We start from the raw sequence: 20,062 nt of genomic DNA, 5'->3' as shown, positions 1-20,062 counted from the left end.
TTTTTGTCTAGGTGGCAGCTGTTTCCTTGGCGCTGGAATTTATCTTTTTCTTGAAATTACATATGGTCTCATCCTTTCTGGTCATAAACCTTAGATCTGTATATATGACATTACTGACCAAATAAAATTAACAGATAAAAATAAATCAAAGACAAACTTTCATAGAAAACCCCTCCCGCCCTCTTCCAAAAAAAAACATTTTTAAAAAATCCTAATGATTCCAGTTTAACACAGATTACGCAACATAAATCAACTTCCTTACATCACATGAAAACCTTCTCCCATCTGTTTCTGAGTGTCTTGACCTTTGGTGATACACATATGCACGCCAGTTAACACAGACCTAGGGGAAAATAAATTAAACAGTAACATCATTAATTGGTTGGACAAGTTTGCAAAACAAGTATTGTCTACAGTCCTTTTCTGTTGAGAAAGTTTATATATACAACTCAGATGAGATGATAATGACTTTTAACACAACCGGTAAATTACTCCAAAGGACAAAAGAAAAGAAAGAAATGAATAAAGAAAGCAAGTAAGAATTTCATTGGTTCAAAAGATATAATTCATCCCCTATTTGAGACAGTCTTGTTTAATGTCTAATTGTCAAATAAAACTGCCTGAATACTGTCATTTCGCAACATACTTTCTCCACCCCTCCTCCCTCCATGTCCATCAAAATGCTTTCTCTCCTCGTGCCACTTTCCGGTTGGCTGCTGAAAAAGGATAACTTAACTTTGTCCAGTAGTAGGTAATCAGCTAAGCAAGGTAAGTCAACCTGGCTGTTCCAACTCAAATGAAACAAACCCATGATATTGTGCGGTTATGTGGTCTTGTGGTATGACACTTGCTTTCGGATCAGAAGGATCTGGGTTCGAGCCTCGCACTCGGCGCATAGTTGAGTCCTTGAGTCCTCGTCTTTACTCACATTCTCTCACCATACTCAGGTGTAAAATGAGTACCTGGCCATTAACAGCGTTGTCTTTGTCCGAAAAATTGTAATATCGCCTAACAGGCGGCATGTCCCGTCCTACATGTTAAATGTTGCTGTTGACCAGGGACCCCTTGTAAAGCGCTTTGAGCACATTTAGTGGATATTGCGCTATGTAAAGCTGGACCTTCTGGCCCAGTCCACGGGGATTTGATGTTACTCCACTTCCTTTGGTCACCTTGCTTTTTAATGTCATTCAACATCTACCTTTTTTTCCTCAAGCGCCGTAGACTACCCCCGTGTGGTGTCCGGGGTCCCTCAACTGAGAGGGTCAAGAATAGCCCAACGTCAAGCCAGCGTGTCGTAAAAGGCGACTAATGGTGTGTGATTCCCCATCTTTGAGTCACCTGGTCCTCCAGGTTGGGGGTTGGCAAAGGGTTAACACCCCTTTCCGTTAAACTCAAACCGTTACAGAAACACAGACAGACAAAACAAATCCTTTTTTTAGCTTGGGCGACCGAAGAGTTTCTGGAATTACAGAATTTATGAAGGACAACAGACAAAGCCGAAAGGACTCTGCTGACCCGATGACGTCTTCGCCAAACAAGCAGCTTCGAATTGCGTCGTGGAACGTTCGCACCATGTATGAAGCAGGAAAAAGCTCTCAAGTTGTGACTGAGATGAGAAGATACAGGCTGCATATACTTGGAGTAAGCGAAACCCACTGGATACAATCCGGACAGAAACACCTCAAGTCTGGGGAGAAAATTTTATATTCAGGGAGAGGGGACGGGATTCATACACAGGGAGTAGGAATAATTCTAAGCAAGTTTGCCCAGAAGTCACTGAGAGGATGGGAACAATGCGGAGAAAGGATCATCATGGCGTCCTTTACAACACGGAGTCAGAAGATCAGCATGAACATTGTACAGATCTATGCCCCAACAAATGATGCAACAGATGAGGACAAAGATACATTTTATGGTCTGCTACAACAAGTCATTGACAAGTTGCCAAGGAAAGACATCAACATATTGATGGGAGATGCTAATGCAAAAGTGGGACAGGATAACGTAGGCTATGAAGGTATCATGGGACGTCATGGCATGGGAGAAATGAATGATAATGGTGAGAGATTTGCAAATTTCTGTGCATTCAACAGTTTGGTGATTGGAGGATCAGTGTTCCCCCATAAGAGGATCCACAAAGCAACTTGGGTCTCACCAGATGGTGTGACAGAGAATCAGATTGATCATTTTTGTATCTCTCGTAGATTCAGACGTTCATTGGAAGATGTGACAGTACGGAGAGGGGCAGATGTTGGATCAGACCACCACCTGCTATTGGCAAAGCTTAAGCTCCGACTCAGAAAACACGGGGCCAAATCACATACAAGAAGAAAATTCGAGGTGAATGCACTTGATGGGGAAAAGAATGAGGAATTCAAACTACAATTGAGTAATAGATTCCAACCTCTTACTGAGCTCGAGGAGGACATAGATGTAGAGTCACATTGGGCAAAGATCAAGGAAGTCTACATAACAACTTGCCACGAGGTATTGGGGGTAAAGAAATCGGAACATAAAGAATGGATAAGTCCAACCACCTTGGACCTTATTGAAAAGAGGAGAACAAGGAAGGAACAAGTGAATGCAAGCCGAACAAGAGCTTCAAGACTGGATGCACAAGAGCAGTATCGAGCCATAGCTAAGGAAGTCAAAAGATCTGTGAAGAAAGACAAGGAAGCATTCATGAACAGACTTGCAGAGAAAGCAGAAGCAGCAGCGACTGGAGGAAACATGAGGATCCTTTATCAAACTACCAAGACACTTGCTGGAAAATATGGGAAACCAGAGGTACCAGTCAAAGACAAAGATGGGAAAACTATTTTTGGAAAAGAGGCTCAATGTGAACGATGGAGGGAACATTTCAACTGCCTTCTGAACAGACCACCACCAGACAACCAGCCAGAAATTTTGCCTGCAAGGAATGAGATACCAATTAGCTGTGATCCACCATCGATAGCAGAGATTGTGGGTGCCATTAACAAGATGAAAAGGGGGAAAGCTGCTGGACCAGACCAGATTCCACCGGAGGCTCTAAAAGTTGATGCGGAAAGAAATGCTGAGGCCCTGCACCCACTATTTGAGAGAATCTGGAACGACGGGATATTCCCAAAGGATTGGAAGGAAGGACATCTTATCAAGCTTCCAAAGAAAGGGGACCTCAGTAATTGTAATAATTATCGAGGCATCACTCTTCTTTCTATCCCAGGAAAGGTTTTCAACCGTATTATTTTAGAGAGAATTAAGAATGCAACAGATGCTAAACTGCGGGACGAACAGGCAGGTTTTCGGAAAAAACCGTTCAACCACCGACCAGATTGCCTCTCTGCGAGTCATAGTGGAACAGTCTATAGAATGGAACTCTCCTCTTATTGTCAACTTCTTGGATTACGAGAAGGCTTTCGACAGTATTGACAGAGCAACATTGTGGAAAATTCTGGCACATTATGGACTCCTGAAAAGATAGTAAACCTCATTAAGGAAATGTATGAAGGATCAAGTTGCAGGGTTGTACATGAAGATCAGCTTACTGACAGCTTTGAAATTAAGACTGGTGTCAAGCAGGGATGCTTGCTCTCTCCATTCCTGTTCATCCTTGCCATTGATTGGCTAATGAAGGAAACCTCCAAAGGGAGAAGAAATGGGATACAGTGGACCCCTGGACACAGTTGGATGATCTGGATTTTGCAGATGATCTGGCTCTTTTGTCCCACACCCAGGACCAGATGCAAGCAAAAACCACAATTATAAACAGCCTCTCGGAATCAATTGGTCTAAGAATTCACCCTGCAAAGTCAAAGGTCTTGAGGATAGGTACGCGTCAAAGGGAGCAGATCAAAGTAAAAGATCAGGAACTCGAAGATATAGACACTTTCTGCTACCTCGGAAGTATAATTGACAAGGATGGAGGCACGGAAGCAGAGGTGAAAGCACGAATAGGAAAGGCACAGGCTGCATTCACATCTTTGAACAGAGTTTGGAGAACTAAAGATATCTCCCTTCAACTAAAGCTAAGACTTTTCAACTCAAACGTGAAGTCTGTCCTACTGTATGGATGTGAAACTTGGAACGCATCACAGGCATGTATAAGGAGGGTACAGATTTTCGTAAACAGGTGCATGCGTAAGCTACTCAGAATAAAATGGATGGATAGAATAAAAAATGAAGAAGTATGGAAAAGAACACAGCAGAAACCAGTGGGAGAGGATATAGGAAGAAGACGATGGAGGTGGATTGGACACACGCTTAGAAAGAATGACTCAACTATAACAAAGAAAGTATTGGACTGGAACCCTCAGGGCAGAAGATCAAGGGGAAGGCCACGAGGAACATGGAGAAGAATTAAAGAAGCTGATATACAGAGAAGTGGTAAGACCTGGAATGAGATAAAAAAGTTGGCTCAGGATAGAGAAGGATGGAAACTGTTTGTCTGTGGCTTATACCCTGACCCAGGGTGAAAAAGGCAATGAATGCCGTAGACTATGTCCTATGATGACTTTCAACATTACAGAAGAATGTGTAATGTATCGGTGTTACATGTTACATGTTCAAAATTCAGTTTTCAAAGACAAATCAATAGTGTTTTTTTTTTTGTTTTTTTTTTGTTTTTAAGGGTTTTACGGCGCTTGCAACACATTAAGGTCATATCAGCGCCAGTAAAAAGGAAGAAAATGGGATAGTAAAAAGTTCTAGAATTACAATAAAGCATCCAAGAAAAGGGAAGACAAAGGGGAATTGGTTCAAATATGAAACAGGTGTAGATTCCAAAAGCACTCTATCAAAGTACTTAGTTTGAGATCACTAAAAGTCTCATCCAGACACAAGCACAGGTCCCAGCTAAGAGGAACACACTCAAATGTTTTACAAATCATATATAATATAAAGAAAGCATAATACAGTGCATAACAGAGAGATGATTTACAATGAAAAAAATATCATCTCCCAAAACTAACTATACATTCAACTGTTTCCCTCTCAGCCAGGGCATCTGGCCAGGACCAGGACAAAACCAAGTAATCTCATTCCAAGACAAAGACAGAAAGCATGTTGGAAAACAGATATAAGGGGATAGAAGACACAGTATGTACCCCCCTGCCAACTATGGGAGGTCAGGAACCCCACCCAGTCAATAGTGTTTGAACTGCTCGCATGCATACAAACACGTATATACTCATACTGCCCTCTCCTTCCCTCTCTGCATGTGTAACTTGCAAAAGGCTTCATTCTTGGTCTGACTGCACCCACAGTGTCTTGTAACCTAATAAAGTGATGTTGAGCCTGGGCACTGAGCGGGAGGGTAACAATTATCAGAAAGCTCTAGTCCTGTCTTTATGACCTAAAGTAAGGCACTTAACACACATCAAACCTTATCACAGGAGATATAAATTAGCTATAAATAGTGATGAGTGCTGGTACAAAAAGCATTGTGGGCTGCATTGATCATTGTGAATCAGTCAAAATGCTTAATATACAGTACAACCTCTGGATAACGACACCCACCCGTGAATAATGACAACCCCTGGATAGCAACATTGACCTCTAGTCCTGATTTTTTAAAATATATGTTATTAGTAATAAAAACCACAAAATAGGGACATACATTTTAGTAAAACCCCTCTTTAGCAACATCAATATAGCAATAATCAACAGCTGACATGGACACTGGCCTAATATGCAACCCCATTTCCGGCCATGTCATCTTGCCCTCTTAGCCAATAAACACTTTTTTTTTCCTGTCAATGATGTTTTGTTTTCGTTTTTAAGGGTTTTACGGCACTTGCAACACATTAAGGTCATATCAGCGCCAGTAAAAAGGAAGAAAATGGGACAGTAAAAAGTTCTAGAATTACAATTAAAGCACCCAAGAAAAAGTAAGACAGGGGAACTGGGAACAAATAGGGATCAGGTGTAGATTCCAAGAGCATACCACCAATGCACTTAGTTTGAGATCACCTATAAGTCTCATCCAGACACAAGCACAAAATCCGACAAAGAGGAATACACTCAAATGCTTGCATTATACATTAAAAATAACAAATATAATAACAAATAACAGAGAGATGATTTACAAGGAAAAAAATATCATCTCCCAAAACAATAACTATGCATTTGACTGTTTCCCTCCCAGTCAAGGACTCCGGCCAGGGTCGGGACAAAACCGAGCAATCTCACACCAAGACAAAGACAGAAAGCAAGTTGGAAAACAGATATAAGGGGATAGAAGACACGGTAAGTACCTCCCTGCCCACTGTGGAGGTAGGGAACCCCACCCAGTTCCTGTCAATGAGATGTCCTACTCATGAAAAAGAGTATTGTCATTATCTTTTCAAAATGACTTCTTGTTGGAGTATTTTTGTGGCAAATGTTAGGAAAACAGCCTTTTGGCACAGCCTCAAATGCATTGACTTCTGGCCCAATCATGTACAAGCAGACAATAATTATTGCCGACAAGCTTGGAGTGGCAGATTTTCAAGCGAGCAATGGTTGGCTTTGTCTATAAAATAGAGATCAGAAAAAATGTGAATGAAACTATGCCGGAAACATTTTTTCCCAGATATTTGTCTTATACAGTCCTGCTCCTTAATTTATCACTTTGATATTGTCTTTAAAGTAGCCTGAGTCGACTGAGCACAATTTAGATCAAAACAATGACAATACATATCGGAGAGTGAAAGTGTAACTGGTAAAACCTTTGTCAACAGGAAAATACACAATCTAACATAGTTGGGACGTATTTTACCACAGCAACCGGTCTGAGGGTCGCATCGTTATACTCACGGGTTTCACCATGTCCCCCTTTTCCACCATCTTGAAAACCCCAGAATGACACCCCTGGATCACGACATAATTTTCCTGCCCCGGGTGATGTCGTTATCCAGGGATTGCACTGTATCTGTTCATACTTATCATTTTTGCCAATTTTGCCTCAATGCACATTTGCTGGGGTTTTTTCTGCTTCCCAACCACCGGGTATTTAGGCCATCACCACTGCTTTGTCTATAAAAATTTGTTCCTAAGGAGTTGTTTTTTTTTTAGAAACTATACTGATATGGGATCTTCAACAACAATTACATTAAGAGGTCTGCGAATAGCATAATTCTAGACTGCCTCTTAATAAAATTTCAAATGTTTAGATATCTCTGGATTTGACAATTTTGAGATGTGTCCCAAATTAGAAGCCAAAAATCTTCATTGCACTACATTTTCTCTTTACATAGATCATATCATGTGCTCCCAGAAAATTAAAATAAGCAAAAAAAATCTCCAGAGGGGAAGGGAGTCTGGGGCCCATAGATTATTAGACTTGGGACAGCTGTAGTTTTGTCTTATGGTATCTATCAAATTCAAATAATTAAGCAACAATAAATACTTTTACCTTCTGACACGTTGTACAAGTATACGACGCATTGGGGTCAGTTTTTTGGACACCAAAAACAGGATCCTCCTTTACCTAGATCAAGACATTATTGAGGAAAAAAAATTATAATTACACACGCTAAACAAAAAAAAAATTGTTTACAAAGAGTCTAAAAGAAAAAAACAAAAAACAAAAAAAAACCCACACTGATTACTATCAAAATATATTTACATTATATAATTAGAAAGACCTATTCTTTTTCATATAATTAAATTATAATACTATAAGGAAATCTGCTCCAAACCAAATAAAATACAGTGGAATCCGCATAAAGTCAACACTCCTAAAGTCAAATTCTGCTTTAAGTCAATACCTCATGTCAATCCCAATTTTTCTGTTCTTTATCGTTGGGTGTTCCATTGATAATGGATAAAGTCAACCTTCTGCAAAGTCAACCAATCCAGTGTTGGCTTTATCATGATTCTACTGCAACACACACAAACACACAAACACACACACACACACACACACACACAAATTCTGCTGACTTCAAAAATGGTCTACAGAATGGATGATTAACACTTTTCTCTCAATTTCACCTGATCACACAAGAGGGATTTTTCATCTTGTCCTTTAAAATCCAAATTGTAATTAATCTACCCTCTAAAAATCAAGCAGTATACTTGATTCAAATACAGTTCTTTATCCAATAAGAAGATTTTATATTTCAAATTTCCATAATCATATCATCAAAATTGAATCATGTTACGTCATCTATTTTCTTATGAAATTAAAGACAGATCATGTGACCACACATGTCAGTTTTTCTCAGGTCTGTGAACTTTGCAGTAAATCAATATTTTAACTCATTCAACCCTAACACCGACTATATCCGTAGTATACCCGGGGTTACTTTTACCCCATGCCTAGTTATTACAGTTTTCTGAGACAAATCATAGGCGCAGTATCAAAGCTTATGTTTTTAATGTTTACATTTTAATGATAGTTGAATAAAACTATCTATGTACATGCTCATTTTAAATACATTTTTTCCAATTTTGAAAAGTAGAAAAAATCTCTAGGATTGAGTGAGTTAAAAGGTAGCAGGACAGGATCAAGTAGGACATTAAATGCTACATCAGTACCTATATATTTTTTTAGTTTCATCTGTCTAGCAGTGAACATGAAAATTGCCCATAGAGAGATAACTAATATGCGACTCACCATGTCAATCTGGTATTATGTCGGAATGAATTGGTTGAAGATATTATAGTTTTAAGTAAAAATTATAAGTGGTAGGAAATAGTTTAAATAACACAAGTCATGCTCATCAATTGAGTCAAAATTTAAAAGAAGCTTAAAATGTCAATTTTAAGCATCCAGTTCACCACGGCCAGCATAATACCATTTTGACACAATTGGTCACATTTGAAGTGCACCAGCAGTGAGCAGCATTCAATTTATAAATGTTCATCTCGCTAAAGAAAGGGTGTCCCTGCATTAAGAAAAATTGGAGATATATAATAGTGTTTGAGAGATGTTATAATGCGATGGGCACTGCAAGATTCAAATTATTAAAAGGAGGAAGTAACTCCTATGAGGGAAAAAGGAAAATGAAACTGCCACAGTGACAGAAAAGGGGAGATATTAAGTCAAACAAAATTGCTAGTAAAAAAAATTGCTCTGGTGTCGCTATGATACCAGAGGATAAAGTGCAGCAGTTTGATCTGACGGTTGTCATTGAAAGAGTAAATCCTTAATAGGTAAGTTAATAACATGACTATCTGCATGCAGCATCAATGCAGATTTTGTAAAAAGTGTTTCCCAATCGTCCACTTGATTGTGTCTATTTACCCATTTTTGTAAGAATCCCAGTAAGCAATTGATGTACAATTTTTTTTAATGATAGAAAATAAACATGAAAAGTATTCAGAATGAATAAAAAGTCCTCTAAATTGATTAAAAGAAAAGGCTTAAATGGGGATTAATATTTTAATGTCAGACTTAATTGTATTACTATAAAACCAATAGAGGAAGAGAATACAGTGTTCTTTATACCAAGTATTCATTTATTCAAATCCGATTCTGACCATCTACTGTAACAATCATCAATAGTATCATGTACAAAATAACATACTGCATTGGTGACCCACCGCCTCAATCTGATTCATATTTTGCTGGGGAGAAAAGGAGATACTTAAACGGTAAAGTAACGATGACCAAAATTATGAAACAAGTTGTTTTGGCCTGTTTCTGTTTGTTTTGTTTTTTTCTTTCTTGCAATTACAGAAACTAAACACTTGTCCATAATAAAACCTTGACATGGTGTCAGTGTAAGATGGTGGGTGACATAATATTATATCAAATGGTATAAGCAAATACTTTAAATTAGATAAATCTGAGTAAAGTTAAAACTGTCCCTACTTCATCTAATCCTTTAACATTTTTTCCCGATGATAGATAGATAGATAGATAGATAGATAGATAGATAGATAGATAGATAGATAGATAGATAGATAGATAGATAGATAGATAGATAGATATATAGATAGACAAATAGATAAACAAAACAAACGAAATACAATTCCCCCCTCTCTCTCTAGGGTCTATCCCGAGAAAAGAAGGAGATAACCCAGGCATCAGCCACAGCACAAAGTCAGAAATAGAACCCAAGTTTCTCAAAAAAGGAGAAAACCAAAGTATACCTTTCTACTAAAGCTTAAAAAGTTCCTAGACTTTAAAACAATAAAATCATTACCACATATAATTAAATAAATGGGTTTAAATTGCTGGATTACAAAACTCGAATTGAAAAACAAAACAAACAAAACATCTAAAAATTAAAAGAAAATTATGAGCAGCTTTAAGCTAATGAATCCTTTAAATTTAACTCACTTTTAACTGTAAGTTCACAGTGTTAACAAGACAAGTAACAAGGGTTGTAAAATAATTTTGAAAATGATATTCACTTCCCTCCTATCATTGGACATAAAGGAAAAAAAGGGATTCTAAATTTAAAGGAAAAAAGTGTGTGTTTGTGTTTTGAGGAGAGGGAAGGGTTTGAATCATTCTTGTCATTACTATATCTATATGTACACAGCTTAATTAATATTTAATTGCAATGGTGCTGGTAGCACTTAATAATGACATGTTCCATGCAAGCATTTCATCCAATAAAAAATATATATATAAAAAAGTGAAGAAAATAAAATGGATAAAAAGCTTAAATTATGAAATGTTATTCTGATCAATGTGATTCGGTTGAGGAGAATGAATTGTATTTGTTAAACAAAAACAATTTTTAAAAATAAAAAAACTTCTTTCTTATCTGCGTATTGACGACATATATGTATATAGTTGTTTCTATTATTTTTCATATGGTATATAATTTATTTACTTTTTAAATTAAATTACAGTCCATAGCTAATTGCTGAAGAGAGAAAATCAAACAGTGAGAAGTTACAAAATAATAAGCCAAGCACAGCAAAATGTTACTTTCCAATTATGCAAGTAAAAAACATAACGATTATAAACGAGCACCTTTGATAACACAAATGTCAAGGAGAGCCATTTATTGGTTACATACAGTCCATTGTTAGATAATGAAAATCGTGTAAAATTAACTAGGATCTGGCACCCTTCAACAGCTTTCTTTCTCTCTCTTTATATTCACATTTACATCTTTCCATATAAAGACAATAATAACATTCCTCCATCTGCAAACAATTCTTTGCATATGGGTATACAATTCTTCAGAAATTATTGCATTTTTCTACATTGCCCATGGGTTTTATCTCTGAAACCCATAAAAAACCTTTTTAAAATAAAAAACCTTTTTTGTTGTTGTTGTAAACAGAAAAGAACTCACAAAAATAAACTATTTTAAAAAAGTTATCAGAGTGCTGTGATGGATTGTGGACTCGAGATTGTAGTGAAAAGGATTTAGATAGAAGTGATAAATGCAAAGTTGCAAGCCGCAGTGATGAATTTTTAGAGAATATCTAGTGAAAAAAAATGTAATTCAAAAAAGTGTAATTATCTCTTTTGCACCCCACCAATCCTACACCACGAGACACTTCGAAAACTGGCATTACACTGAAATTACAATTTGCCTAACTGTAAAATAAGCAATTGGAAAAAATAAATTTTCTCATAAAATTCCCCAGATTTTTATTTTAAATAAGCCTATAATCATCTAAATTGAATTATTCCCCAGTAAAATATCACTTTGTTTTGGAGAAGGTCTGCACATTAAAATGGCTGGTATTTAAACATGTATAAAATGTTCACCAATTAATCACTTAAAGCATGGTAACTAATTTCTAAAAGTTTTAGCATATAATGACAAACCATTCTCTTATGCTGTGCCGCGCAAAAGGTCCAACAATTTCTTTAAAATATCACCATCGTTCATGAAATCACTGCAAGCTATATAAGATTATGATGTTAAGAAATTTACCTAGTAATCTCTGACAAAGTTGGCTTAGCGCATTGTAATCATTGACAGTTGATGTGCATCCAGAACATAGTATTGTTAACTCACTCAACCCTAACACCGACTATATTCGTAGTATACCCAAGTTACTTTTACCCTATGCCTATTTATTACATTTTTTCTGAGACAAATTATAGGCGTAGTATCAAAGTTAATGATTTTAGTTTTTACATGTTTATGATAGTTGGATAAAGCTATCTATGTACATGCTCATTTTAAAAACATTTTTTTCCCATTTTGAAAAGTAGCAATTATTATCTCCAGGATTGAGTGAGTTAAGTTATAATAATAATAATCTGGCAATAAATAAATATCTCAAACCTCTAACTTTTCTTAACAATACCCATATTTCCAAAAAGAAGAAGAATAAAAAGTTGATAGAACGGAAAGAGAAAAAAAAACATTTGGCTTGAACATAAAAAGTGATATATCCATGAAACATTATGCTCAGAGGAGTCCTCGGCCAACAGCAACACCTGAAATGTGGAGCGAGTCATCACGCATTTAAGGTGCTAATACAATTTAATGTTTGCAAAAGACAGAACTGCTATCCTTAAGGTACTCATTTTACACCTACATAGGGTGAGTAAAATAGCTTTTTTTCCCCCAGACTTTGCAGTGTCCACACCAGAATCAAATCAGGGACCATAAAACAACACAACAATGAAATAATAATAATAATAATAATAATAATAATAATAATAATAATAATAATAATATAATAATAATAATAATAATAATAATAATAATAATAATAACAATAATAATAATAATAATAACAATAATAATAACAATAATAATAATAATAATAATAATAATAATAACAATAACAATAACATAAATAATAATAAATAATAATAATAATAATAATAATAATAATAATAATAATAATAATAATAATATAATAATAATAATAATAATAATAAAATAATAATAACAATAATAATAAAATAATAATAATAATAATAATAATAATAATAATAATAATAATAATAATATAATAATAATAATAACAATAATAATAACAATAACAAAAACAATAACAATAATAATAATAAATAATAATAATAATAATAATAATAACAATAATAATAACAATAATAATAATAAAATAATAATAATAATAATAATAATAAATAATAATAATATAATAATAATAATAATAATAATAATAATAATAATAATAATAATAATAATAATAATAATAATAATATAAAAAAATAATAATAATAATAATTTTTTTTTAAAGTAAAAAAAATTAAAACAATAATAATAATAATAATAATAATAATAATAATAATACGCACCACACAAGACAATCTATAAATATTTAAAATGGGTTTCTCTCACTATATTCATGAAATCCATACATAAATAAGAAAACGGGAACAAATTCATTTTTCAAGAACTTTGATGATTGTGTTTTTAAAGGTTTTATGGCGCTTGCGCCAGTACAGAAGAAGATTCCAAGAGCAAACTATACATGTATCTAGTTTGAAACCAAAAAGTCACATTCAGAAACAAGCACTGGGTCCCATATATGTTTAAACAATATTATAAAAACAAATATCAGCACATGAAAGGGAAAAAATCACCTAATAACATATACATTTAACTGCTTCTCTCTCAGTCAAAGACTCGAGCCTGGGCTGGGACATAAATCAATCTCATTCTAAGTCAAAGACAACAAGGGAAATGGAAAAAGAAATGAGATTACAGGGGGATAGAACACGCAGCTAAGGTGGCCTTGCCCTCCACCACAGGAGATCATAGGATCCCTCCGAGCAAAAAAAACAAGCAACATTTTCAGCTTTCCAATGGGAGCGATCTATATTCATATTTTCGTCCAACCGAGTCATCAATCACGCGATTTGTTGCTGTCCAACGATTGGTCATTTCTGAACAAATGTAAACACGCTGCTTTGTTTATGAAAGTTGTGAACATACCCATGTGTCAAGCTGAACACCAATCGTAATGTTAGATAGTTCAAAATATGTGAACACTTTTCACTGTGTAGGTCACTTTGAGCACATTTTGCAATGTGACCTATGACCTCGTGCACATGGAAAGTTAATATAGATCATGCCCATTGCATGAAAATGATCCAACTATGACGTCGCGTAACTAAAAAAGGTTGCATGAAAATGATCCAACTATGACGTCAGGTAACTAAAAAAGGTTGCATGAAAATGATCCAACTATGACGTCGCGTAACTAAAAAAGGTTGCATGAAAATGATCCAACTATGACGTCGCGTACTAAAAAAGGTTGCATGAAAATGATCCAACTATGACGTCGCGTAACTAAAAAAGTAAAGGATTTATCTAGACTAGAAAAATGAAAGAAAACAAAATATGAACTATACGCAGATTTTTTATAAGCTCTACTGTCAGTCGAATTTATTTATTTTTTAAATATGTGCGCGAGTAAATGTTTAGGTCACCAGCACGACGAAATAGCAAATACCAAAAAAAAAAAAAAACAAACAAACAAACAAAAAAACAAAACAAAAAATGACATGTACAGTGCAACACGCGTTCGTCGAACGCGCATTCGACATATTCACGGGTTCAACCGTAGCCATAAAGACTGGCATTTTGGCGTCATTATTTGCTTTTTGCACCGCCTAGTGAGTTGTTAGTAGTAGTAGTGCTCATGGAAACGAGTGGTCCCATTGGTTGAACTATTGAATACAACTCACGACTTGTTTTCTTTTGTGGCCAAAGACTGGCATTTTGACGTCATTTTTTGGTCAGTGTTAGGCTGATGAAATATCTGTAGAGGTATTAAAAAGCCTAGGAGATCTAGCAATTGATGAACTTCACATATTATTCAACAATATATACAATACTGGGAAAATTCCAGAAGATCTCTGTAACTCTATTTTCATAGCAATACCAAAGAAAGCAGGTGCAGTCAGATGCGAAAATTTTAGAACTATAAGTTTAATAAGTCACATCAACAAAATACTGTTGCGTATAATTATCAACAGGCTAAGGAATAAGATTAACCCCGAAATCGCAGAAGAACAATATGGATTCCAACCTGACAGAGGGACAAGGAACGCAATATACCTCCTCCGTGTTTTAAGTGAAAGAGCTATACAGGTTCAGACCCCACTATACCTCTGTTTTGTCGACTACAAAAAAGCTTTTGATAGAGTACGCCACGAAGAAATACTAAAACAACTGCACTCCATTGGCGCTGATGAGAAAGACCTCAGACTCATGCAAACATTATACTACACCCAGCAGGCATCTATCAAAATCGGAAACTCTACAGGAAATTCCATTCCTATTAAGAAAGGAGTCCGTCAAGGGTGTGTTGCCTCACCAGATCTGTTTAATCTATACCAAGAAACAATCATGAGGGGCATAAATAATATGGAGGGAATAAAAGTAGGAGGTCATAACATAAATAATATAAGATACGCAGACGATACGGTACTCATTGCAACATCAGAAATCCAACTTCAAAAGATTGTTGACAAAGTGGTAGTAGATAGTGAAGCCAAGGGAATGGAAGTGAATATCACCAAAACAGAATGCATGGTAATACAGAAAAACCCCGAAAACAACAACACCTGCAATATAACGATTCACGGCGAGCAGCTTACCAACGTAGAAAGTTTTAAATACCTAGGTTCAATAGTGACAACAGATGGAAGATGTAACCGAGACATACGAGCAAGAATAACTCAAGCCAAACAGGCCTTCATGGACCTGGGAAACATTTTGAAAAACAAACAGATGTCGTTCGGGATTAGATTCCGAGTCTTGAAGTGCTACGTGTGGCCAATCTTGTTATACGGATGCGAAAGCTGGACTACAAATGCAGAAACACAAAAGAACATTGAAGCTTTTGAAATGTGGTGCTTGAGAAGGATGCAGAGAATATCGTATACCGCACACAAAACGAACGAAGAGAAGTGCTAAAACAAACATACCAACAAAGGAAACTAATGCCCTTAATAGTGGATCGACAACTATCCTTTTTCGGACACATAGTAAGGAAAGATAAGAATGAATACCTGGCAAGTTGTGGAAAAATACCTGGTAAACGCGCCCGGGGGAGACAAAGAAAAACACTCATAGACCAACTGAAGGGCTTCACCAACATAACAATCCAAGAGCTGTTTGAAAAAGCAAGAGACAGGGAGGAATGGAGAGAGATAATTCATGCAGTATCCGAAGCCTGGACCAGGCATGGAACCTAGAAGAAGAAGAAGGCTGATGGCTAACGATGGCTACGGTTCAAAGCACAAGGACAGAATTCCCAAATTAAATTAGTCCAATGTCTTGGTAAATTTTTCACGGCATCCAGGAACGGTTTCACAGTTTCGACGAACAAAACTGAGACTTGAGTGCATTCAGTTTTCTCTCTGGTCTGTCTTGCCCTCCATTTGACCTTTCCTCTCAGTTGGTCTTATCATAGCAAAGTGAGTGCAACTCACTCGTTTTAGTTACCTAATTGTACAGGAATCGAACGCGAACATTTTTATCTCGGAATAAAAATTCCCTTCAATTTCCTACCAACAAAGTGAAACAACACACGGAGTTTCTTTATTATTGTTTTTAGAACACATGTGGATAAGTTCTCACTAAATAAATGTTTGAATAGTAATAAAAAACGTTTTCGGTGACACGTATATGTCGGTCAAAGGCTTCTATTCGCCTGACTACATTATCTATGCAACATTTTTTAATGCCAACAATAAATAAATATTTGAATTGAACGTAGTTTTGTTTGCTGGTATGTTTCGTGTGTTTGTTGTGAGTAAAATACAGAAAAGTATAGCGTCTATAACACACCAATTATTCATGAACAGGAGAGGAAATGTAATGCACTTGGTTTACAGCCTAATAGCCAAGACACCGGCCACTAAGAGGGGGGGGGGGGGGGGGGGAGAGAGAGAGAGAGAGAGAGGGAGAGAGGGGGGGGGGGGGGTTGCGGGGAGAGGGAGAGGGCAAGTTGTGTTGTGACGGATCCTTCGTGAACGGATAGCCTGAGACCGTGTCCTCGCTGAGACCATAGCCATCGTTATGTTATAGCCTGATACTGAAATCCAAAAGGACTGGCAGTTGGACGTCATTATTTGGTTTTTGCACCGCCTAGTGAGTTGTCGTTAGTAGAGCTCATGGAAACAAGTCATTTCATTGGTTGAACTATTGAATAAAACTCACGATTTGTTTTCTTTTGTGGCACAAGACTGGCATTTTGGCGTCATTTTTTGGTCAGTATCAGGCCATAACTTTACGAAGGCCACGCTGAGACTGACCTAAAATAAAAATCAAACCATAAAACATGACGACGATCCGGGGAAAAAAAAGATTGCTGTGATTTTTATTCAAGAGCTCAACCAATGGAATCATTTAGTTCATTTAGCACCACTAACAACAAATCACTTTCCATTTTTTTAAAACTTGTGATCACCATCTTGTTCTGTGACAAATTTTTTTTGGGGTCAATCTCAGGCATAACCATCTAAAGTGCTTGCCTGGCCCAAAACAGTCTTACCCACACTGTGTATTTACCACAATACTGCATGTCGACACACTAGGAATTGCATTGCGACACCTGACAACGCAATGCTTATTTTTCAACGGGCATGATCTATATTAGCTTTCTATGTGCTCGAGGTCATTGGTCACATTGCAAAATGTGCTCAAAGTGACCTACATAGTGAAAAGTGTTCACACATTTTGAACTATCTAACATTACGATTGGTCATTGTGTTCTGCTTGACGCATGGGTATGTTTACAGCTTTCTTAGACAAAGCAGCGTGTTTACATTTGTTCAGAAATGTCCAATCGTTGGGCAGCAACAAATCACGTGATTGATGACCCGGTTGGACGAAAACATGAATATAGATCGCTCCCATTGCCCGAGACAGTCATCGAATAGCTATGGACTCGGGCTATAGTTTTACAAGGGCCATTCCATTCTGACCTCTTCCCCCCAAATTTTACTATGTTATCCCGCGAGCCGTGTTGTATTGCGTGGTGGTGTGTGTTTTGTTTCACTTAGCGATTAACTCAGGAGTGAATGATATTCGTTATATTGCCATTGAGATCACATAGAAGGAACGAAACTGACGTCACCTAGCTCTTTGTTTTTGTTTTTAGCCAGCCATTTTTATGAGAAGTTCGCGCTAAATTGTATCAGACTATAAGCGTAAAAGGTGACAAATAGTTTTGTGTGTTGGTACGTTATTATCCAGCTGGTAGAGTATTTAACTTAGCGCATAACATCAATACGTATACATCAGTTTGTGTCTCTTGTCTTACAGTCGTGTTCATGTATTCGTCAAAACACGGATTCAACGAACTTTTCCGGTTGTCCCGTGTCGTTCGTCGAATGCGTGTTGCCCTGTAATTCACACCAGCCAGTAGGCAGTATTCCATAAAAGAGGTCAGGCAATCTATTCACATCGTCATTAGGAAAAAAAAAAGTGAACATGCAATTTTGCGCATCAGCAGAAAAGTAGCTCTAACTGTGAGATAATGTAAATAGAGGAAAAGTAACTCAATCTTCAGGAAACTGGACCTGCTGAATTTAAAAATCACCTTTACACAGCCTAGTGTCCTTTTAACTTTTTTTGAGCTAAAATGGGACATCCTAACGCACAATACCGTATGACCCAAAACAGCAGTATGTTTGGACTGTTATATAAAATAACAAAGATTTATAGCCTTTTCTTTTCCTAGTATTAATCTGCTAGTCCAAAACAAACAAAAATAAATAAATTTAAAAATCCTGGGACATGCAAGGGTCAATACAACACATAAAAACAGTTCAATTCTGTTTTTTTAATTTACTCAAATTACCAAATCGGAACAGTTGGGATTTTATCGGGACAGTTGACCTTCAAATTAGTTAACATTTCCTTCTCAAAATTCAACATTAATAATCATCAAAATGGTTAAAATCAGCAGCATAACATAATAAATCAACTTCTAAAGAAATACACATCTTCATAAGTCATCGTGCGTCTTTTCCTTTTTTGTGTTACTTTATGGATTTGTCCTGGAATGATATTGCTTGTCATAGACCCGTCTGGGATCCGTAACTGAGAGGGAACAGTAAAATGCGTTGTTCATCTTTAGGAACATGATCTATTTCCTTGTAAATTGTCTCTCTATATAATCAGTGGTATCATTTTATTCTTGGCTTTTAAGTGTGTCCTTCTTGGACGAGACCACATGCTTGTGCCCAGGTGTTTTGTCAATAATATATACTTCATAGCTACATGTAACCTATATTGTTCTTACACATACACTTGAGAGCATTAGAGTAATTTAGAAAATCAAGCGGCACTTCATAAAATAAGAACCATGGCTGGAAAGTCAACCGCAAAAATAACAAGTTGATGAAAAACGATAAAATTAAGAGGTTTTTCCATCCTTAAAACTCAACCACCGACTCAAAACATTAATCAAAATAACAATATTGGTCGTGAATTTTCTTGTATTAAACCATTTAAAACACAAAATGTGATGGAACTTATATAGAACATTCATTTGTATGAACTTCATTTTATTTGGTAATAGTATCTATGAACCTCAGTCGAATCGAAACTATATGCTTTTCCATGCTATAGCCAAAAAATAAAAGTTTTGCTCAGTCTCAAAGCCAAAAGCAGATTTTCGTGAGCTTTTTAAACATTTCATCACTCAGCCATCATGCAAACGGTTTGAAACCGCATTAAAACAGTTTTGCTCAAATAGAAACAAGATGCTTCTCTTTCAGAAAGACTTTATTAAAAATTTACACTCATAAAAAATGGGTAGATTTTGCTGCTGTAAAATTTTAAACTGCATTTTGCCACCGTTGATGCCATTCTTTTTTATTGAAAAAATGGTACAGATAAGAAAGTTTAAACTTTCCCCCTTTTAAATCATATATTTGCTCATTATTCGATGAGAGAAAGAAAGAGAGAGAGAGAGAGAGAGAGAGAGAGAGAGAGAGAGAGAGAGAGAGAGAGAGAGAGAGAGACAAGACTGGCAGACAAAGAGAGAGAAAGAGAGAGAGAGGGAGAGTGAGACAAGACTGGCAGACAAAGAGAGAGAAAGAGAGAGAGAGAGAGAGAGAGAGAGAGAGAGTGTGAGACAGACTGGCAGACAAAGAGAGAGAAAGAGAGAGAGAGAGAGAGAGGAAGAGATGAGAGATGAGACAAGAGAGAGGAGAGAGAGAAGAAGAAGAAGAGAGGTA

The 20,062-nt window shown here is 36.3% G+C and overlaps 1 protein-coding gene across 1 annotated transcript in view; it reads right to left on the bottom strand.

Moving 5' to 3' along the window:
• The window catches only part of LOC144966182 (uncharacterized), a 40,408-nt gene that overhangs the window by 6,191 nt on the left and 14,155 nt on the right, over positions 1–20,062 (bottom strand). The window contains exons 5-6 of the mRNA XM_078902335.1: positions 7,373–7,447; positions 263–343 (exon numbers count right to left, since the gene is read on the bottom strand). Coding sequence (XP_078758461.1) covers positions 263–343; positions 7,373–7,447 — 156 coding nt within the window. The remainder of the gene's footprint in view (positions 1–262; positions 344–7,372; positions 7,448–20,062) is intronic.

Source organism: Berghia stephanieae, chromosome 2, assembly GCF_034508935.2.
Source record: "Berghia stephanieae isolate SIO BIC M18660-M18661 chromosome 2, UCSD_Bste_1.3, whole genome shotgun sequence".
Taxonomy (NCBI): domain Eukaryota; kingdom Metazoa; phylum Mollusca; class Gastropoda; order Nudibranchia; family Aeolidiidae; genus Berghia; species Berghia stephanieae.
The sequence above is the reverse complement of the archived record's forward strand: the minus strand, read 5'-3'. Positions and strand labels throughout refer to the sequence as shown.